At 41.4% G+C, this 23,794-nt stretch overlaps 1 protein-coding gene across 4 annotated transcripts in view; it reads left to right on the top strand.

The window, feature by feature from the left end:
* Positions 1-23,794, top strand: part of myo16 (myosin XVI) — a 106,036-nt gene that overhangs the window by 27,109 nt on the left and 55,133 nt on the right. For all 4 annotated transcript variants that reach the window (XR_003269904.2, XM_026143916.2, XM_026143915.2 and 1 more), the window contains exons 4-14: positions 1,284-1,427; positions 7,330-7,438; positions 9,457-9,581; positions 9,673-9,798; positions 13,249-13,324; positions 15,599-15,749; positions 15,864-16,014; positions 16,498-16,608; positions 20,058-20,123; positions 21,163-21,290; positions 23,650-23,755. Coding sequence is in view for 3 of the 4 variants with exons in the window: in XM_026143916.2 (XP_025999701.2) it covers positions 1,284-1,427; positions 7,330-7,438; positions 9,457-9,581; positions 9,673-9,798; positions 13,249-13,324; positions 15,599-15,749; positions 15,864-16,014; positions 16,498-16,608; positions 20,058-20,123; positions 21,163-21,290; positions 23,650-23,755 (1,293 nt within the window). In the remaining variant the exon portion in view is untranslated. The remainder of the gene's footprint in view (positions 1-1,283; positions 1,428-7,329; positions 7,439-9,456; positions 9,582-9,672; positions 9,799-13,248; positions 13,325-15,598; positions 15,750-15,863; positions 16,015-16,497; positions 16,609-20,057; positions 20,124-21,162; positions 21,291-23,649; positions 23,756-23,794) is intronic.

The following is a 23,794-nucleotide window of genomic DNA, read 5'->3' as shown; positions in this document are numbered from 1 at the left end:
CAATTATTGATTTTTACCAGTGAAACCAATATAACATCTCCACATTCACAAATATACATTTCTGACATTCAAAAACAAAACAAAAACCAATCAGCGACCAATATAGCCACCTTTCTTTGCAAGGACACTCAAAAGCCTGCCATCCATGGATTCTGTCGGTGTTTTGATCTGTTCACCATCAACATTGCATGCAGCAGCAACCACAGCCTCCCAGACACTGTTCAGAGAGGTGTACTGTTTTCCCTCCTTGTAAATCTCACATTTGATGATGGACCACAGGTTCTCAATGGGGTTCAGATCAGGTGAACAAGGAGGCCATGTCATTAGTTTTTCTTCTTTTATACCCTTTCTTGCCAGCCACGCTGTGGAGTACTTGGACGCGTGTGATGGAGCATTGTCCTGCATGAAAATCATGTTTTTCTTGAAGGATGCAAACTTCTTCCTGTACCACTGCTTGAAGAAGGTGTCTTCCAGAAACTGGCAGTAGGACTGGGAGTTGAGCTTGACTCCATCCTCAACCTGAAAAGGCCCCACAAGCTCATCTTTGATGATACCAGCCCAAACCAGTACTCCACCTCCACCTTGCTGGCGTCTGAGTCGGACTGGAGCTCTCTGCCCTTTACCTTAGAAAAATCAGTCTTGAGATATTTCTTGGCCCAGTCTTGACGTTTCAGCTTGTGTGTCTTGTTCAGTGGTGGTCGTCTTTCAGCCTTTCTTACCATGGCCATGTCTCTGAGTATTGCACACCTTGTGCTTTTGGGCACTCCAGTGATGTTGCAGCTCTGAAATATGGCCAAACTGGTGGCATCTTGGCAGCTGCACGCTTGACTTTTCTCAGTTCATGGGCAGTTATTTTGCGCCTTGGTTTTTCCACACGCTTCTTGCGACCCTGTTGACTATTTTGAATGAAACGCTTGATTGTTCGATGATCACGCTTCAGAAGCTTTGTAATTTTGAGACTGCTGCATCCCTCTGCAAGATATCTCACTATTTGTGACTTTTCTGAGCCTGTCAAGTCCTTCTTTTGACCCATTTTGCCAAAGGAAAGGACGTTGCCTAATAATTATGCACACCTGATATAGGGTGTTGATGTCATTAGACCACACCCCTTCTCATTACAGAGATGCACATCACCTAATATGCTTAATTGGTAGTAGGCTTTCGAGCCTATACAGCTTGGAGTAAGACAACATGCATGAAGAGGATGATGTGGACAAAATACTCATTTGCCTAATAATTCTGCACTCCCTGTACTGTAATTTCCTTCTTTTTGCATTCTGCAGTGTGCCCGCCATGACAATGTCTTTGCAGCAGAACTTCTGATTGAACGAGGCTTGAGCGTCAACCTGCAGGACGAAGACCTGTGGACAGCCCTACATGTAGCCTGTGTGTGTGACCATGCTGATATGGTGCTGCTGCTGCTGGTGGTGAGAAACACACATTAAAACATGACCATGCAGTATATTGGAAGGAAAAAAGAAAACATACAGAGACATTCAAGGACACACGTTTTGGCTGTAGTTGTAATTTTCTGGTTGATCTTTGCAATTCCAAGTGTGTCAGCTACAAATTAGATTAGTGTGTTGGACCTGGTTGGTACTCACGCTTCATTTAGAAGTAGCTTTGAACTACTGGCTCACATTAGTCATCAAGAATTTTCTGTCCAAGTGGAGCATCTTCCATTGATGAGGGGTTTTGTGTGGCTGAGGATCTGAAACAGAGCTTTTTATTCTTTCACAAATCCAGTTGAATCTCCGAAAATTAGGATATTTGGAATTCGGCATTTGCATCATATCAAAGAGAGACTATTCTGTGGAGAATGTCTTGACAAGAGCCCTGGTTGTACTGATTAGGTCCATAATGAGAGCAGTGCCAGCTGTAAGGGAGGGCATGCACATGAAGCCCAGTCACTGAGTGGGCTGAGTTTGCTGCGCTGGTGTTGATTAGACGCAGAGAGGGTTGCATGTGGTGTAGAACTGTGTAGAATCCAGTGGATTCTGGTTCTGCTGATTGGGTCCTGAGTGATTGGTGTTTCCTGTCTGTGGGAAAGGGAAGAGATTTTCCTGGGAGGAATGTATACGTTTGAAGTATTTCCCAGGAAAAAAGAATACAGATAATTAATAGTGTTTGTGTATTTGCGTGCATTTAATATCCCTACAAGCATGTGGGGTGCCTAGTTTGCTTAGGGAGGGTGTCCTGTATGTATCTCAAATGCACTTTAATGCAGTGACTTGTGTTTTCGGGGGCTTTCATGATGGGCAATGCCATGGGAGAGAAAGAGAGAGAGACAGAGATTGATTCTGTACTTTTCCCGTTCGCTATCAGGAAAGAACTAGTTCCTCATAAATTGGGCCATATTGACGCATAACTCTGCTCTGTTGGAAGAGAACAGGGGAAGAGGGAAGAAAAAGGAAGAACATTTGTTAGAAATTAAAAACTATGAGAAGTTCAGACATTTTTACAGCTTACCAACACAAAGTACAGTAAAGACTTGAGCCGTCCCTCATTTCTTTATATTTTGCTCGGAAAATGGGTGCAGAAATTTATTGAAATATTAAGACACAAGGGATCACAGTAAATTAAACAAACATTGACTTTGTGTGATTTTAGCTTGAGCATTATTATTTGGTGTTATGTGTATTTTGTTCTTGTAAATTTCTTTGTCAGGTCTTTTCTGGAATTCTTAAGTGCATTCAGACACTGTTCATCTGCTGCAGACTGGTTTTTAGACCTGCAACCTATTTTGTCCTCAACTTGTCCTCTGATTTTTTTAATTTATCACTGGTTAAAAAATACTATTTTATGCTCTTCAAATGTTGTTATATTTGAAATTTTTTGTAGATTCAGTTAAAGAAACAGGAATAAACGATGTTGTTTTTGCAACAGGTTTCTAGTAATAAAGTATATAATAATAATAATATTTAAAATGAGTTCTTTGGTAAGCTGTCTGTTATGTGTAGACACATGAGTTAGGTTGCTTTTTATGCTTAGTAGTGTTAAGTGGTGTAATAAGCCAGAAAAAAAACATTCCTCTGAAAATGGTACAAGGATTGGGCTGAAATTGAGTGAAAAAGCAGCCAATGTCCAAAGAAAAACCTTGAAAGACCTTCAGAAAACCTGGAGAAATGCTCAGGACCACTGGAACCCAAAGAAGAAATGAGGGCTAGCTCAAGACTTTTGCACAGTACTGTATTTGGCTTTGCTTGTGCTTTCTGTGAGTGTTTCCCTGCGCATGCTCGTGACAACATTTGGGTGAAAGGAAGAAAACACTTTCCAACATTTGAGTTTTCAAAATGGTGCAAATTTCCTTGGGGTGAATTTTTCACTTCATAGTAAGACAAACGCTCGAGTTTCTTTTTTCTGCTATGAACAGCAAGGGAGTATAATTTCTGAAAGGAGAACCCAAGCTCTTTCAGTCTACCATGGCAAAAATAGCTTTAGTCCAACAGTATTTCCGATAGAGATCCAATATCCCTTTTCTTCTGTTTATTCATTTTGACACCCAACTCCTTCACCGCAGACTCTTGCCAATTTCCAGTCTTTCTGCTCTGTTGTCAGGCTGTTCCCTCGTCAGAGCTCTAATTGCAAGCTCTTCCCTGTGAATGTAACGGCTTTATTTAACAATGGCCTCACTCGAGGAGCTCGACTGGCACCCTTATCTTTGATTGGCACAAGAAGGAATAATGTTGCTAGTATATACTAATCTATTGTCTCCACTCCATCATCTCTTTTGCTATTTCCCTCCTTTTGTCCTCTGTTTCCCTGTCCTTGATTTCCAGTTCCTTCTCAGAGCAACAGAGTGCTTTTTTTGCTGACAGAGATGTTACCAAGCTTGTCATGTGGAAAAGTAGAGGGATGGGGGGAATGATTAGAAATATGAGTGAATTCCTTTTCTGCATCCGGATTGGCAGTAATGTTAATTCTCTTATCTCCTCCCTCCAAACAGCAGGAGAGCGAGCGATTTCTAAGCTCTGTCATTCCCAGCCCATTTCCAAACCCCTTCCAGAAACCATTGACACTCCAGTTCTGGTAAATGTTTGTTATTGACACCCTAGTAGGATTAACTCGCAGTTCAGAGTGGAAAATGCTACAGCTATATTTCCCAAAATGTATAAAATGGGAATAAAGATTCAAATATTTGCAGATCTTTAAAACCCTTTGTTTAATTGTAAATAGGACAGAGGCTAAAATTCATATTTCAGTTGCTCAGCAGTTTAGAGGCTTCTTTTTTGCACTTTTTGTTCCATCCCAACCAAATGTTTTCAGCAAGTAACAGGAGTTGATTGCAGGCAGGTCCTTTTAGAACCCAAGCTCTTTAACTATGAAGCCATGTGACTGGTATACATTTAGACAGGCCTGTCCTGACACAGGTGTCGTCGAGATGGCAGCATCTGTGAAAGCACGATTGGTGCCTTCACAGACATGCAACATACACTAACACACCCCCAGTGTCACTGGAAATGTTGGAATTTCTGTGAAAGTCAGATTGTTCCTCTTGTCTTTAGTCTGGAGGCTCTGTTTTGGTTCCTGTCAAAGTTTCTACCTTTTGAAACAAAACCACTTCTGTTTTTTTTTCCTTTTATTTTCTCATTTTCTGTGAAATGCTACACAGCAAAATCTCCAGTGTTAATTTAACACTGGAGATTTTGCTGTGTAGCTTTCAGTCTTGTGCTAGGAGAGGAATGGAATCACGTGATCGACTGGAAGCAGTTTCTCTTGCAAAATGTAATTTCCTGTCTTACTGCTCAAAATCCAGCACGGGTACAGTCGTTGAATTAACCCACTTTCCATGCTTGTAAATAATGAATTTAGAACTTGTGAACTCCGAGTCCTTTGAAGTCAGACGTTTAACAGCAAGCCTCTGGCTGCACTGAACTTCACTTGACATCAGTTGAAATCACTCTCTCTGCCTCTCTGCTAATAATGCAGTGTCTAGGCTACATAAATTGTCAGAAGAACAGCTGTAGACAGCTGTATTGATTAAGACAGAAGCTTACTGGTCTGTCAGACATACGTTGGACTGATGCCTCATCGTATGCGAGCTGTCAGTGCTGGTTAGCTTTTCACACCGAAGGTGTCCAGCTCAGCAGTAACTACCCCAGGGACAGCTTTCAACACACATTTACTAGTTGTTATTGATTTTTAGCAGTCACTGTGTTTAACAACTGCCATTATGAACCACAGGGAGTTTGGCATTAACAGATTTCCATCTCTGGGATGTCTTTGGTGGATCCATCATAATGGTGCTGGCTTGTGTGGGGCTCACAACTCAACTTTATAACTCCTTTGCACTACGCTTGACTGCCAGACAACACAAACCCATTTATATCTGTCAGCAATTATCATGTGTGATTTATGTCACTGGATTGGTGGTGCCTAGTGCTCCTGCTTCATAATCTGTGTCTGTTGGCTGAGGTCTGTGTGCCATAATACCTTTTTTTGTTCCTAAATGACAGTTGGTTGTTATTGTTAGAACTTGTACAGCTAAACCAGCATTTTTACATTCATACAATGAGTTTCTCTGCTGATTTCCTTCTTGTGATTGTTTCACTCTCGGATGAAAAGCCCTGTCTTATAACAGTATCAGGTGCAGGATTATGTCCTGCTTGTGCAGTTTTAACCTTCTCAGAATGGGCAGCAACATATTTCCACAATTTTGTTGTACATGTACAGTGACAGTAAAGGGCTGTTCTATTCTCTTATTCTATATGTTTAAATGTTTTTTCTGGATGCTTTTTGTAGAGGTGTATAGGTGTGGATGTTTAGAGAGGACATAATGTATCTGTCTGTCAGGTAATAACTTCATTCTGCTGCACATCTATTTACCGCTACTGAATCTTGATGGTAAACGTGTGGATTAGCACACTTCTCCTCCCACTGTGTAATACTCACATGCATGCTAAGAGAGGCACCATGAGAACTCCTTTCAGGTTTATTAGGACGTTTTGCAGATTACCACTGGGTGCAAAGCACCATAAGTGTTTGAGGGAGTGAGGGTGGAGTGTGTGTTTGTGTAGTTGCTGTGTGGGTTTGGCAGAGGGGGGATAATTGTGCCCCCTTAATGCGCACTCCCACTCTGACTTACTCGTCATCATCTCATATCTTGCTCTTCTCAAGCTGTGTTTCACATTGTGATAAGGCTTTTTTTTTTCATGAATAGTCATGAAGCACCAGCTGATAGTTAATGTTAATTAATTCTCTTTGTTAACCCCCAGCTCACCCTCATAAGTGAGCAAAAAGAGCTCCCACTGGACAGCACAGATGGATGCACAATGAAGCTGTGGATCTCACTGGAACACATTTCAGATCAGTCAAAACTGAATTCAGTGTCCCTGAATCAGAAATGTTCCCTTTTCATTTTATTTATTTCTTTTAATAAAATACGTCTGTTATTTGTAAGACAACTGGACAGATAAAGTTTATTTCGAAGTTTGTTTTTTCTCATGATTTTGCTGATTGGTTTTCAGAGCACTAAGGTTAACAGCTTTCGTGCAGTTCAGTAAGCTTGCTCCCTCTTTGCATTTTCAGTTTTCTTTTCTTTCCCCAGCCCCTCCATCGCTGCCTGCCTGAGGACTAGACCATAAATCTCTTTGCCACACTCCAAACAGGTCGTTAGAAATCTATTAACTATAAATATTAAACAAGGACCGTCAGTTAGTCTCTCATCCCTATTGTCAGATCTCGTCCTTCTCTGAGAGCTACATTGACTTGCTTTTTTATGTTTTAGTCAAACAGCAGGAAGCATTTTATGGTTGGATGCTGACAACTGGCAATTACTAAAAAAAAAAAAGAAAAGAAGACAGCGGGAAGGCCCTGTCAGCGTCACTGTAACTAGAGTACATATTGCTCAGCTTGCACACCTTTGTGGTTTACAGGTTAAGAGGTGCATTTTTGGTGGGGAATTTCCTTTCAAGAGAAACAATAAACCATAGAGTGAACACTGATTGTTGACGACTGTCATCAGGCAATCATTAAAGGTTCCAGAGGGAGGCCTCTTGTGTTATCTTATGCTCTGACAGCATCCCTGTTGAATGAACACATATTAATCTTGTCACACACACACACTGACCTGTGTGATCCCAGGCAGTGTTAACCAATGCACCCACTTTTTACTGCCCCCCCAGGCAGTGATTTAATAATGGCTTTAATTCAGTGTATTGTCTGTTAGCATCTCCATGGCGCTGCTCAGGTATATCCCTCTGGGAAGCCAAGATAATTACTCCCAATTTATCATCTCTTCAAGTCTGATGAATGGCTCAGGGTACATGCTTAAACAGAGTTTGCTCGTAAATTATTTTTCTTGTCTTTTTTCTGTCCTGCGTTTGGAAGGCTGGAGTGAACGTTTTGCTTCAGGACATCAATGGAAACATTCCTCTGGACTACGCCATTGAGGGGACGGAGACCAGCTACATCCTCCGAAAACACTTGGAGGAAAACGGTAAAGTTGGTATTTAATGTGTGTTAACTCTTCCCAAACAAATCCAAAGGCTCACTTCTGTTATGTCACACCCTTTTTTCAAAGAGAAAAAAAAATCCTAATGACTACATTTGTCTTGCTTGGGACGTATTTGGATGTTATGTTATACCTGCAGCTAAACATGAGTTGCTCTGTGTGTGTACTTGTGCATGAAGGTGAGGCACACCCACAGGCATAATTGTGGTATATCGTGAATGGGGCACTAGTCTCTTAAAAAAGGTGAAGGTTAACAGCAAAGTAGGAAATGAAAGAGACAGAGGCGCAGGGAGAGGAAAGCGGTATAGGCAGAGACGCATGAGGGCAGAAGGAGAAGAAAATATATAGAAAAAAATATCGAGAGACATGCAGAGAATGAAGAACGGGAATCATGCTGACAAAGCTGGATAGAAACAGATGATGACAATGATTGAGGGTTTTCCCTCACCCATCTGCCACACATGAGGCTGCGCTGAATAACATGACAAATGCAAGCTTGTGAGTGGAGACGGCGAACTCATCGAGCTCAGACCACCCTGCACATGGGCGCACATCCAGCCTCTGAGTCTTTTGAGTCTGCTTCTGTCTGTCAGCCCCTGTGGTGATCCCCCCCCCCCCACCGCGCCAACCTGCAGCACCTCTGACCCTCCCCCATCAACCCAACCCGCCACCACCCATCCACCACACCACACCGCCCAATCGCATTTGGTTTTGCCACCATAAAACATACTTTTTCTCACACAGCCTCGCTCAGCCTCTGTTGCTATAGCAACCTGGCTGCATGCGCTCTCACCCCATCAAGTTTGCGTGGTTATAGGAGAACGACAGACTTTCCGTGTGTGTCTGCATCAGGATATTTTTTGTACTCCGCCATGCCATCGGTTTCTTTAAAAATCGTCTAGCTCATTCTCACTGTTCTCGTTAAGTCACTGACGGTTTAATCCACCACTGGATTCCCACAGTTTCTGGCAAGCTGTGGATTTTTTTTACTATCAGTATGTCTTAAAGGCCTCCACACCCAGAGGCTCTAATTTGTTTGGAAACACAGTACTATTGATTACCTGATTTAATCACGGCTGTTTGGAAAAGTCCTATTAGTTAGTGCCCTCAAGCTTATCGCACTGAAATATAGATTGACTGACAATCAATCTACATTATTACAGCAACCAAAGTAAGGTGTGCAGTGTGTATTTAATTATGAAAAGATACATAGATCTTCATTGTTTGGGATAGATGCGCTTGTAAACCTCTGTTTGTCTTTGATGGCCCTGTTACAGAGGTCACAGGGTGGAGCAAGTGTCGGTATTTTAATTTTCATTGTTGAGCGCAGGGCCAGCTCTCTCCTTATATGATGTCGTTCACAACTGCTAATATAAAACAACGCGTGAATCTCAGATTTAGTCCCGTAAACAGTTTAGCTCTGCAGGAGTGTAGGAATGAGCTACAACCAAGTAGCTCATTCCTTTAGACTGCAAAAGTCAGTAAACCACTTTGTTTTAAGCAGTTTAGTCTAGTAAGTTTAAAAGAATATGTATCTGGCTTTGATTTATTGCTGCAGTTAAAAGGTCAAAAATTGTCTGGGATCAAACTACATCAAAACTGTTTCTTTTATGTTAACATTTTTGCACAGAATAAGTAAAACAAGTAATGGCTCTTTCCAGACAAGCTTAGCTGTAGACTCAAACCCTTTGTCAGCCAAGAGCTTTATTGAATATTTCTCTTAGTCTAGGGCAAGGCATGTCTGGGAAACTAGCTTACAGTGCATTTGTCAGTGAGATGTAGGCTTTTCCCCTTTGTTGCGTTAGCTGCTTCAACCTTCATGCAATGCTGAGTTAACCATTTCCTGGTTCCAGCGTTATCCACTGAAATATGAGTTTTATCAACATTCCCGTTCAATTCTTTGCAAGATAATGAGTCAGATTATTTGGAACTATTCCTTTAAGCATGCCAACTAAAGACTTACTGTAACACAAGTTTCTCAGTTATGGTGGTGTTTTTTTTAGGTGTGGATGTGTCATCCATGCATGCCATGAAGATTCAGCGACCCAGCACCATGCTCTCTGATGTTAGACAGCTTGTAGCCTCAGGGGGAAGCCTCAATCAGCCCAATGAAGAAGGAATTACTCTGGTATGTAAAAGCACACATGTGTTAGGATGTAAAAGCTTTCTGTTGCACTTAAACTTACAATTTCTCTTTGCTGCTCTCTCTCTCTCTGAAGCTCCACATTGCATGTGCGAGTGGTTACAGAGAAGTGGTGTCTGTGCTACTGCAGAGCGGTGTAGATCCTCATCCTGCTGACAACAACTTTTGGACCCCTCTCCACCTGGCTGCTAAATATGGACAGGTAACCCACAGCTGCACAGAAAGCCAGCATGTTATGGACGTTGATTAAATAGTCCCCTAAGTTAAACTCAGTAATGAAAAGATGAGAAAAATTTGTGATAGATTATTCCAGAGAGAAGCGCGCCTCCCGTTACCTTATACACACTCTGATAAGCTGTTCTTCTTCGTTCAGTCGATCAGAAACAGGCACACAGGAGGACTCTGTGTATGAATTTGTTACAACAAATGCATACAGCACTCTAGATTAGCAGTTTAATGGCTTCTCTCAGAAGAGAGGAGATTGATTTCCAGATGAGATGGTGGAACAGGAAGGGAATAGGATCTGCTGGTTTGGGAGGGTTCCAGCTTTGAAGAGAGGAGACTGATCACATTCAGATCTTGCTGACCCAACTAGTTATTTAATTACATTCTGGGCTGTGTGCTTGGCTGCTGACAAAGAGATTTTATTCATTTGGTGTGTTGAGTCGTTCTGTCTTTGGTTTATCTGTTCTCACGCTATGTTTTTTTCCTGTGTGTTTTAAAAATATTTTTCTTTATCTCTGTGCCTTTTAGCCTTTCCCAGTTTCATTCACAGGGATCTTCTGATTTAGTTTTCTCTCTCCCCTCTTACTGAATTCCTCTCTGTAGTTGCTTCATGATCAGATTATAGCTATTCAGTAAGCTTAAATGTATAACTCCACATAATTCTCTTTTTAAATTGAATTTTAACCTTCTTCCATGTCTTTGTTTTTACAAAAGCCATGCTGTGTGTGTTTGTAAGTGTTCTATGTAATATGTAAGTATATTTGACTTAAGAGTGTCAGTGTGGAGGATTGGAAAATCGATTAGGTTTCCCTCGCAGTGCGTAATATCCTTAGCCATCAGCTCTTTACTGGTGCCAGTGCTTTCTTTCCTGCATACAAACTACTCCCAGAGCCTGCTTAACATTTACCTTCTGGTGTCTTCTTCTTATACTGGTTAGTGTGGCTGGGACGAGACTTTATGGCTGCAAATGTGTGCAAGTATCCAGCTAAGTAAATCGTTAGTTCTGCTAGTAAGAAGTTCTTCTGACACGAGTCCCAAGCAGACGATTTCTTTGTAAAGACTCGCTGGAAACTGTAACACCGACCGGTGCATTAGACCTAAAAACCCCATGTGGAGTGTGGTATTCACACTAGACTGACCCTTTAAGAAGATGTATGACCTTATTACTGTAGCTAATTAAGCTTACCTCTCTCGGTCTTGTGATAAGTTAGACCCTGGCTCTTGGCTTCCCTGATTTGACTCAGGGCTTTTCAACTTGTGTTCTCTCGAGGGAGACATTTTTAAATACTTTTGTGTTGGATTTTGCAACTAAGTGACAGGGTATTAAAATGCGGCGCTGCAGGGATTTGGATTAATTTATTCAGTTTTATAATGAAGTTACACGTGAAGGCTGTGGAAATATAGCACCATCATGATTTTATATAACAGGTTCATTTTTCTGAAGGACTTTAATGTTAATGTCAGGTTTTGCATTGTGTGACAAATATTAAAGGGACATGTGGGCTTTTCCCCAAAACTACTCTGTCTGTGGGAATCTACATCACCACTGAGTTTGCCTTGTCCCTGCTGAACCGCCGTGTACTGATAGCCATTTCGTAGTGCTCCTTTAATCTTTGACCCACTCAGGAGTTCAGATCTCGTGGTGCTGCTGACGAGCTGTCAGTATTTATAGAGCGCGAGTGTCGCTGACGGCATTTGTGTACAGTAGAGACGCTGTAAACTGATTGCTGAACAGCTGTTGACATGGGTCAGAGCAAGTCTACAGAATGTGCTGAGTCACTCCCCCATGTACTTTGATGATGCCTTGTTGCTATGCAGTACTTCAAAGAATCTGAAATGTGAACTGTGACTTACAGAAAAGTATGTTGGTACATTTGGTATTGGAGATGCATGAAGTTGGGCAGTAGTATTGAATAAAATGATAAACATCAGCACTCCAGAGACCAAGATATCCTGACCTTTGGTAAATCGCAATTTGATTGTGTCATTTGTCAGACTCTTTTCACATTGTTGTTCCCAGGACAATCCCCAGACTTGGAAACCTCCTCTGGCCCTGCAGGAAACAAAACACAACTGCATTTATAAGCTCACAAAACTAACCTTGATGTGTAAAATCTATGGAGGGCCTTGTTATTGATTTCTTTTCTTTTCTTTACAAAGTAGAGGTCTAAAAGTTTCAACACTGTGCAAAATGTACAGAAGAGCAAAATGGGAAGACATTCACAGATCAATAAAAAATGTGTCTTCAAATTGTGGAACAATTTCAGAGTAATGTTCCTCAATGTAAAATTGTAGAGACTCATAATTGTCTCATGAATATCTCATAATCTACAGTACATAATATCATCAGAGGATTTAGAGGATTTGGAGAAAGCTCTGGGTGCAAGGAACAAGGCTGTAAATCAGTATTGGATGCCCGTGATCTTCAGCCCCTCAGACTGCACAGCATTAAAAACAGGCACGATTCTGTAATGGTAATCTCAGGGCTTCAGGAACAGTCTGTGAACACTGTTCAAAGTGCTATCCACAAATGCAGGTTAAAGCCCTATCATTGCGAAGAAGAAACCAAATGTGAGCGTGATTCAGAAACACTGATGTCTTCTCTGGGCCAAAGCTCATTTAAAGGCTTTACATTTTCTCACTTAAACATTTGATATTATTCTAAGCCTCTATTATCTATCTGTGGGTTTATGAGTCTTATAAATCATTCAGTTTTTATTTGTATTTTACACAGCATCCCAAGATTTTTTGGAATTGGAACATTTAAATATTTTGTTCTCACTGAAGGACACTTTCTGTTTATTGGTAGTTTTGCTGGATGGTAACCTTTAGTTAGAACATTATTACAGTTATTGCTGCATAAAAATGTAAAGTGCTCTCTTTTAACAGCGCTTGTTATGTTAGAGTTAAATGGAGCTGTCCTTAAACTCATTGCATCTCTCCCACGTTGTAGTTAAAATCCTTCTTTCCAGTAATTTGAGTCCCACTAAAAATACCTGCTGTATACTAATCCACAATACTTTATCCATATCAAGCTGTGCATCACACTTTGTGAGCAAAGACGGGTGGTGAAAGAGACAGTCGCTCTGTGCAGAAATGATAGTAGACAGCTATGGGGTTCTTTCACTGTGACATGTAATGGGAGATGGGCTCATTATTAAAGGAGCTCTTCGGTCAGAGGCAACACTTGTGTAGACTTGTGATGTGTGACATATGCCGTGTGTAACATCTGCGAGTTGCTAGTACGGTTTGTCTCGGTAAACCGTACTACATTTTTGCATACCCACTCTTCTCTTCACGGTAACTATAAATGTAGGTATAACCGCCTCATCTCCCGTGACCTTGTACAGGAGGATGTACAGACCTGCAATGACATGTTTTTGTAGGTTTTAATGGAAAATGGTTGTGTTTGTCCCATCTCTTACAGACAAGCATTGTTAGCCAGCTCCTAAGGCATGGCGCGAACCCGACTCTGCTGAACTGCAACCAAGACAAGCCCTACGGTAACGTATTTCACACAAATATACACGTGTGCCTAGAAACACACACAGACGTGGCAGCGGGAATGGGCAAACACATTTGAGAGAGTGGGAGGTAATGATGCGAAAAGAAGTAGGGGCATAAATTTTGTCTTATTCAACTCAGCCCATTCAAAAGCATTAACAGTCACTGTGATGATATAAAACAAAGAGGCATGCACAAAAAGAAAACAATAACACCCTGTGCTAAACACAAACACATTTTTGTCCTGATTAAATTTGGTTGGTAGCAGTAATTATATACCACCGGTGGAAATCATTTGCTAATGGGCATAGAGGTAGCATATTATTACCAAAAGCATGTTTTGTTTGTTTGTTTTTTGTCTTTTCAGCACTAAAAGAATAATTGGGTGTTAGCATGCTGCAGTAATAATAGAATCAACAGAGACAATTAACCGTTGAGCACATTTGGTTCACTACTATAGAAGTGAACATTTCCTGGGTGACAATTCTCCATCCACAGGGGAAGAGGCGTCACGCAGTGGTTTAATGATGAGCTTGAAAACAATGCGACTCATTTGCTATGGTCGTCTAGCTCACCAAAATCTGATGAATTTTGTTGTCATGTTACATCTGATCTTTCCTACGAAGGAATGGTAAATGGTAAATGGCCTGCATTTGTATAGCGCTTTTCTAGTCCATAGGACCCCAAAGCGCTTTACACTACATTCAGTCATTCACCCATTCACACACTCATTCACACACTGGCGATGGCAAGCTACATTGTAGCCACAGCTGCTCTGGTGAGGTGAGGTGAGGCTGCCGGACACTGGCGCCACCGGGCCCTCTAACCACCACCAGTAGGCAAACATGGGGTTAGTATCTTGCCCAAGGATATTTGGCATGCAGCCAGGATGCAGCCTGGGATCGAACCACCAACCTTCTGATTAGTGGCTGACCTGCTCTGCCACCTGAGCTACAGCCACCCAGTTTTGACGTTTGCTCTTGAAGTTGTGTCCTGGAATCCAAATCTAACCGTGCTGAATAAACAGCTCGCTGTCAGTGCGTAGGCCTCAGTCAAACAGGCCTGTTGGCAACCATCGAACAGTGGTTTGACTCAGTCGCCAGTAGTGCGCATGGAAGATGTTGGCTTTCCGTGTGAAAAGTGGGGTGCAAACTGGAAACGGACAACATTCACCTTCAAAGTAAAAGTTGTACTTTTATAAATGTGTTGGTTATAGCTGTGAGGTTCAACTTTTATTTTGAAAATGGATTTTCTCCATTTCTGGTTTCCCTCCCACTATTTCGAAGAGTAAATAGTGAATGTTTCCATGCAAGCATGTTACCAAGCAATCACAATGAGGTGTTGGATGCAGGACCCATATTTCCGATTTCACCCAGTGAGAGTCAGCCACTACTAGCAACCACTTGCCAACTGGTTGGGGAATAAGAATTTTTGTCAGGAGATGACTAACCGGCCTTTGGGCCTGTGAGATTGAGGCCTTACATTAAAAAACCTGTCATTTTAGAGTTGAAGCCATTACTAGCTAATGATCCAGATCAATGTTCCTAATGCTGTTGAAGAGCAAAGAACCACTGGGATACTATCCTGTGAGAGTGTTTAGAAATCTTAATAGTTCGTTGTGTCGTAGTGATGATATGTTTTTTGTATGTGGACTTTGGATTTACCTCCTAACCGCTAAATTGTGGGATAAAATGTCATTTCTGCCTCTTACCACTTACTCCCATCGTGTAATCACTACTCTGACTGCCTCACTTGGGTCTTAGTCGATACCCCTTCTAGCATGCAGTCTTAGAAAAGAAGTGAGACAAGCCCTTAGAGACTGAGACTCAGAGTCCAGAGCCCCACACCCGTCCAAATGACGAAAGAAAGTCAGAACAAGAGATGAGTGCCTACACAGAAATAAAAAGACAGCTTCAAGCCATTCCAATCCCTCGTGCCCTCTTAGATCTCATTACAAAAAACCGATCTTAACTCCTTCATCTGAAGCACGGTTGCATTGATCCACAGAGTGTATTCTCCACCAGTGACCACTCATTCGCACAAATTTTAAAGGAGGTTTAAGCTTGGGAAGAGAACAAAAAGGTGTACCTGTGGAGTGGTGTGACCCTTACAGTCTTTTGAACAACATCATTACACTCTCAGTATCTTTAGATGATAGAACTAGATCGTACAAATCTGACATTTTAAAATTTGTATCTCTATCGAATTAAACATGCCTCTGTGAATTTCAGATTCCCAAATAATTTATCTCATATTTTATATCATGTCATTAGATATTGCAGTGTCAGAGCCCATAGCAGATATGCTGCTGAATGCAGAAGAGAGCTGGCAACAGAGGCTGAAGGACCCCTCTGCTCCTCTGCCCTCCACTGACCAGCGCTATGATAGTGGTTCACATGACCTCAACACCCCTGTCAAGAACTTGTGGGTTCACATTTTTCAAAATCACAAAAATTGTCACATATTATAAACCTTTTTTTTTCTCTTTTGCTCTAGTTCACCTTATTGCCTAACCATCTTCTATGCCACCCTATACAGGAACCCCCTGGGTATCCCAATCGCTAAGCGGGACAGTCTGCTGGAGAAATGTGCCATGTTCAGAGAGGCAGCTGGAGCACTGAGGCGACAACCCTCTCAGGATAATGGCCTAGATAGCCCCTTTGGCTCTGGAGCCAGCAAACTGGAGCAGGTACCTTGTCATGTTACATGCTGCAAAAATCTGAGTAAGACGGTAAGTACACAGAAAATCCCAAAAAGTCCAGAGGGGTTTACGCAAGACAGAAGAAAGAAAGTTCCATAAAGACAGTTTATTTGTCCTCAAGGAGAAGAAAAATATAAACAAATAAAGCATACAGACTTGTACATAGTTATATGAAACACAGGGTTTACTTGCATGTTGTTTACAAAACTCTGAAATTTGACATCATGACGTTGCATGTGTCACATTATGTTTTTCTTTTCAAATTTCAAATAAAACAGTCACAAATAAATACATTTCAAACATTATCCATCCTCTCTGTTGTCTATTCACACCATTTTAAGAATAGATAGCTCCAAAATTAAGCATTTGAGACCCATGGCCATTGTAAATCCTCAAGTTATCTTTTCAGCCCTTTCATCCTTTCTGAGAACACTGTGAGAGTTTGCATTAAACTAAGTGTATTTTCTTCAGGTGAAACTGATGCCTCCGGCACCCAATGACGATCTGGCGTCCCTCAGTGAGCTGACTGACAGCAGCCTTCTCTACGAGATGCAGAAACGTTTTGGCAACGACCAAATCTACGTAAGACTCGTCTGTCCTTGTGCTACTTAAGAATGAATTCCACTCAACATTAAACATTCATTAGAGCCCAGAGCACACAGAGAGCACTGACAAACACATGTTCTCATGGGCTTAACAATGACATCTAGTTGTTTATTTGTTGAGTGTGTTTTATACCCTGGTAATTTTCTAGGTGTTTGGATCACATCACTCATTTTTTATACCCGTGGGCTCTACAGTCACCTTCCCTTAAGCATATATGCATGTACAGTAAACACATATAAACACCATGCACAGTGCATCACAGATTCTGAGCACTATAATGTAGATTATATTATGTTTTTTATATTCTGTATTCATTTTTACAAATTCAGAGAAGAACAAAACCAACAAATATTGCTGTATAGTCAAAGCATAACGATATTTTCTGTAATTTTCTACAGTCAATGTCTAACAGTCAAAAACTGCTAAAACTTGAAGTGAACGGTTTTGATTCACTGTGCTCACTGCATAAAACAAAGGAAAACCAACTATACCATCTTAATGCTGTGACACCAGTATACAGGACTGGTAAATTCATTTGAATTCACAGTTTGTAAACTCGGACCTACAAATCAGAATCAGAATCAGAATCAGAATACTTTATTGATCCCTGGGGGAAATTATTTTTTGTTACAGTGCTCCATTATAAACCAACATTAAGACAAGACAGACAATATGCTAACTAAGAATAGTACAATATATACATATATATACATACATACATACATAAGTCACTTATAAATAAATATTTGGAAAAGAAACATGTGTAGTTGTAGCAGCAAACAGTGTGTTAAGTGGATGCGTTGTACAGGGAGATGGCCACAGGCAGGAATGATTTCCTGTGTCGTTCAGTGGTGCTTTTCGGTAATCTCAGTCTCTCACTGAACGAGCTCCTGTGACTGACCAACATGTCATGGAGTGGGTGGGAGGTGTTATCCAACATTGTCTTTATCTTGGACAGCATCCGCCTCTCCGACACCACCTTGAGGGAGTCCAGCTCCATCCCCACAACATTGCTGGCCTTACGGATCAGTTTATTAAGTCTGTTGGCATCTGCGACCCTCAGCCTGCTCCCCCAGCATGCAACAGCATAGAGGATCGCACTGGCCACCACAGACTCATAGAAAATCCTCAGCATTTTCTGGCAGATGTTGAAGGACCTCAGCCGCCTCAAAAAATAGAGACGACTCTGGCCCTTCCTGTAAAGTGCTGTGGTGTTTTTAGCCCAGTCCAGTTTATTGTCAATGTGTACTCCAAGGTATTTATAGTCCTCCACAATGTCAACACTGACCCCCTGGATTGAAACAGGGGTCAAGTGTTTCCTGGTCTTCCTGAAGTCCACGATCAGTTCCTTGGTCTTTGCCACGTTGAGCTGCAGATGATTCTGCTCACACCACGTGACAAAGGAGTCGACCACAGCCCGGTACTCTGTCTCGTCATCCCTGCTGATGCATCCAATGCACTTAAACTTCTGTTTTAAATGCTTAAAAGTGGGGAATGATCAGTAGAGTTTAAATGATCTAAAACATTGCTGGATTTTATCTTTAAATAATAAACACGGTTCTTGAGCCACCTCTCATTTCTTTATATTTTGCATTGAAAATGGGAAATAGGTTCAGACTTTCAGACACTTTGCATCGGTTGTAGATTGTTTTTTAGGACTGACACTTCGTAATATAGATATTAATCTGAAAATGGAATGAAAACAAGTGGAAAAAGCTGGCTAATGTCAAAAGAAAAACTCTGAAAAACCTTCAGAGAACTATTGTTCAAGATCACTTGAAGACATTACAAGAATATCTGGCTCCTTCGAAGCAAAATATAAAGAAATGAGGAGTTGTTCAAGACTTTTGCACAGTAAGTGTCGTATCCCATTCCAACACAAATACTGAGACACATGACAACTGCGAAATCGATACCATTTAGATCGATTGGGAGAAAAAAATTAGAAGTAAAATGCCTTCATCTCCAACAATTGGTCCATTTTGTATCTCTGTTTTATAGCCCTTTCCTTTAAAACTCCACTCCAGCTCCACAGGGATGGAGCTCTATAAAGACTGGAACCAGATCAATGTGGAGCTATCAGTGCGCTCTCTTCTCTGTGAAGAGGCAGTGATAGTCTGTTATTATCGAAACCCAGATGGGCCACAGACATTAGGGTTAGTCACAGCGGGAGACGAGGATGAGGAGATGACAGTGAAAGGGAGTGCAAGCGGTGGATGAAGAAAAGAGAAACGATTGGAATTCAGAATATTGAAAGCTGGGTACAGGAGGTGCCCTAGATTTAAATGAAGACACTGAAATGTGCAACTATCACAATAATATGGGAGCATACCTATGTTAATATTGTAGAGTTGCACAAGAAACAGTCATTCATTGTGTTTCTTTTTATATGCAGCTAAGATATTCTTAAACCCCTCAAGGAAGCAAACGCTAGCTTGACTGGCTTTAAACATAAAGTTTGCAACAAGACGTTGATGAGAAAAATAAGAGACGTTTTATTCCCGTTCATTATATTTCGTCCGTATGCACTTGATATTATGTGCGAAGTAGTTTGAGTTTTTAGAAAGAAGGTGAAACCAGCCGAGATATGATGAAGGCAAGAACAAAGGCACCGAGGGCTCCATATGTGCCTAGCAGGGTGGTCAGAGATGGGGCTTTGATGAGCTGTCACTGCCTTCTGCCATTCCACCGCTAAACCCCCGATGAGAGTGGCAAGGAACTGAAGAAATACAGAACAGAAGACTCTGATTATTGACAAGCATGTCATGAGATTAAACAACAGAGTTAGATGGTAAAAAAAAACTATGGAAAGTTTTAAACACTTAATGAAAAAACACATGAAGAACATATTGTAAATTTTGCTCTGTGTCTTCAAGAATTGGGAATGTGTTCAAGTCATTAAACTGAAGCCATGTTCTTAGGTCAGAGCAGCATGTTACACAATGTTAGCCCGTACTCTATTAGGGAACAACAGAGTCTTAGCTTTCAAACAGCCTCCAGGACTCTTTGTCTGGAACAGAGGGTTAGCAGTTTAGTGGAAGGGGTCAGAAATTTGGAGCTGGTGTTTTTTTTTATCTAGATAGCTTCAGGGTTTGCCTGTGAGAGAACAGATTTGTTGTCTTTATTAGAGAAAGGTCATTACGGGGGTTATTGCTGGAGGTCCCTGCTTGACCTTTCTCTTCCACGACATTAACATTACCTTATAGCAATGGAAAATGCCCACACAGTTAATGTAGCTGGTAAGGACAGAGTGGGACAGCACTTTTATTTCTAGGTCAGTGTTGGCTTTAGGCAGGTTGAGAGTAATTTTAAGCGGTGTCAGCCTATTTGTGTCAAAATGGTCCATCAGAGATATATTTTATAACACTGAATGAACTTGTTGCTTTAGTGAAGATGACTTAGGTGTATTTTCTGCTCTTTTCTAGACTTACATTGGCCACATCCTTCTGCTGGTCAATCCAAACAAGGAGCTGCCCATCTATTCCACTTTGGTAAGAATGCATTTGAGTGAACTTACAGGTATGTGCACATATTTGGCCTCACGCTTGAAATTCATGACTTTATATTTGACAAACTACATACTATGCTTATGGAAGTTTATGATAAATGGGGCATGTATGCGGTACAATAAGCAGGGAATAAGCAGTTGAAATGGACCTTGTAGTTGATAAATAATGCAGTCTTCCTGTCAGTTACCCTGCGTAAGGCTGACTCTGCATCAGCCACGGAAGACAGAAGCACTCAGGCACATACATACACGCTACCTCTCACCTTAAAAAAATAGCATATTTACGATAAACCAGTAGAGAAGCCTGTCAGTAACGGGTCTTTAGTTCTTTATTAACATGTGAGCCCAATCATAATAAAGAGGGTTTTGGTTTATTTTAAATAGGACTTAGCTCATTTTGAAATAGCTCACTTTTTGGCAGGTAGAGGCTTGCCCATGTGGATCCCAGGAGGGGTTTCATGGATCTTCTGCTACCCTGACAGAATGAAGCCAAGCCCCTCTCTGGCTGTCCCATTCCTGCCTCTGTCTGGATTCACTCCAGGCATCTATACCCAGCTGAGAGGATGTGAGGGGGCAGGGAGGAGCTAGTGTAAGAAGGACATATGTCACAACATGTGTGATCTGCTGGCCGTCTGTCACCTCCTCTGGTCTGGTGGTCCAAAAACCATCCCCCTTTGCCACAGCCACTAACACTGGCACAGGGCACACATTGTGACATTACAGTCGACTCACAGTTTAATAGGACAGATACTCTCAGAGACAAGTTTTCTTATTTATCCCTCTTGGATTTTTTTCAATTTTTCATTTTGGTTTTGATAAATATTATTGTAGTGTAAAACTACAGATTCTAATGACTTAAACAGGATGGTAAAAGACCGCTTCTTTGTGAAGTTGATACACAATTACAGTGACACACAGAAGGTGATACCCAGTATGGTTTCTCTGTTTTGGTGAAACTGAATCCTTATCTCTTAGCTAGGCCATGTTTGTGTCCGTTTTATGTAACATCTTCTCTTCCTCAGGTCAGTCAGTTGTACCTGAGCTCCACGGGTCGCCTTTGCTCTTCTCTGCCGCCTCACATCTTCTCCTCAGCAGAGAGAGCTTATCACATGATGCAGCAGGAGAAACGCCCGCAGTGTTTCATCTTGAGGTACACCTGCTGCTCATTCATTTGTACAGTCACTGAATGGTCTGCTTCAGGATAATGTAACATAAAAAGTCCCTAAAGTTGAATGACTGCGGGAATAATAGTGAGTGAAAGTTAAGGTGGCCACCTGGTTGTATGCACCCCTCTGCCACGCACCTGTTTAGCACTCCCTGAGAGGTTAATAGCTCTCAGCCTGAGCTGAGCTGTAGGCTTGTTCAGTGTTCACACTACGATGTATGTTTACTGGGAGCAATGCGGCGTCTTGTTCTTTGTCCTCGACTGGACTCAGGCAGCTCCCTGATTGCAATTAAATCCTGTTCCGACTCTCCAGTGACATTCCCGCTGAGTTGTAACCAATCTGGCAGAGACTTAATGCACCCTCGCCATAGGCTATCCATCTCACTAACATGCACACCCCCACACACACGGAGCCGTGGAAACTTTGCACTGTTCACATGTACACGCATCCTTTGTCCCCTCAGTCCTTTCCTTTATCATTTCTCCTCTTGTTTTGCTTTTGTTCAAGCTTTCTGTTTCACTGTGGTTCTTCTCGTTTCTTGAAGTACACACATGCACGCACACGCTCCGAAGCACAGACACACTTATACACATTTATTGGCAATCAGTCTCCAAGATCCCCCGAGGCAAGTGTTCTAACAAAATGCCCTTGAAATCTAATAAAAACTGGTAAATGAAAAGACAAGCGAAAAGACCGTTGGACTTAACACTCAGCAGGGTTGTTAGTAGGAAATAAAGCGACGCACGTACACATAGACAAACTGTAATACAGCACACTGCGGTCATTAGTACAAGCTTCTGACCTTCTCGAGCCATCTGCTTGGTGTTACTATGTGGGTCGCAACTCTCTGCATGTCGGAGAGTGTCAGTGCATGTACTGTAGAGGTACCTTATGCCAGACTTAATATCCACTCAACAGAAAATTAAAAACAGGACCTCACTGCCAGATAAGTTGTGGCCTTAGTGGTGCGAAAAGGGGCACTCAGTGGAGCAACGTTATTGAAAGAACAGATTATGAATTTAATGGGAGGGAATCCCTAAAGGGATGACGTCAATAGGTAGAAATTTGATGACTAATAAGTCACACTTAGTCTTCCAAGGCACATATACAGCAGTGTATCACAAAGTTTAAGTTGCTCCCATTACTCTTTCTGTTTTCATTTGTTGTAAAAAAAGAAAAGAAAGAAAATCCCATTTAAATACACCCGTGTCACTCGACCAGAATTACTGCCAGACTTTTTGAATCAAGAAATCACTTAAATAAATGCTAAAGTGAAGAAGGCTAAAAGATGTCAAAAAATAACACATAATGACACAATCTAAAGAAACTCAAGGACAGATGAGAAGCAGTCATTGACATCTATCAGTCTGGAAAGAGTTGCAAAGCTATTTCTAAGGCTTTGGGACTCCAGTGAAACACGGTGAGAGCCATTATTTACAAATGGAGAGAAGCTCAAACAGCAGCGAACCTTCCCAGGAGTAGACAGCCTAACAAAATTATTCTAAGAGTGCATCAACGACTCATCCAGGAGGTCACAAAAGAACAAGAACAATATCTAAAGAACTGCAGGCCTCACTTGTCAAGAGTTCATGAATGAACAATAAGAAAGAGACTGGGCAAAAATGGCATCCATGGGAGAGTTCATGGGAGGCTCGTCTCACATATTTTCACATTTTTGGAAAATATTCTGTGGACGGAAGACATGAAAGTAAGAAAGTAGCAGCATTTAATAAAAAGAACATCATCCAAACATGGTGGTGGTAGTGTGATGATCTGGGGATGCTTTGCTGCTTCATGAACTGGATGACCTGCTGTAAATGATGGAACCACAAAGTCTGCTCTCTGCTAGAAAGCCCTGAAGGAGTATGTCCAGCCATCAGCTTGTGCCCTGAAAAACAGTAATAATATTAATCCACAAGGATGTCAAAGACTCACTCATAGTTATTACAGATGCTTGATTGCAGTTTTTTCTGCCAAGGGTGGTAAAACCAGTAACTATGTGTAGGGGATAATTGGATAACTTGTTTTCCCCTTAATAAATGAAATCAAAATTTAAAACCTGCATTCACTCAGATTATTATTTAAGTGCAACAAATGTGCAAAGAAATCAGGAAGGGGGGAAATTCTTTTTCACGGCTCTGTAGACTGATGGATAGATTTGTAAGCACAGCAATGCATGTTCATTGTACTGAAGATTGAAGAGTTGAGGCTGAAGCAGTATAAAATGCTGCAGCATTAGAACTTGAAACAGTAAGGGCAAAGGCATGTGAAACAATTTATGTACCACCAGAGATATAAATTACTTTAAATCTGCATCTTTTGTCTCTCCCTTTGTTTCCATAGTGGCGAGAGTGGCTCTGGAAAAACAGAGGCGTGCAAGCACATAGTGAGACACCTGACAGCCCGCTCCAGCACCAAAGGCTTTATGCTGGAGCCCAGAATGAAACATGTAAGTTAGGACTTATCTGTCTACAAGCTGTTCTTTTAT

The sequence above is a fragment of the Astatotilapia calliptera genome, chromosome 16 (assembly GCF_964374335.1).
Source record: "Astatotilapia calliptera chromosome 16, fAstCal68.1, whole genome shotgun sequence".
In the NCBI taxonomy this organism is placed as follows: Eukaryota; Metazoa; Chordata; class Actinopteri; order Cichliformes; family Cichlidae; genus Astatotilapia; species Astatotilapia calliptera.
This window is presented reverse-complemented; position numbering and strand designations above follow the sequence as displayed.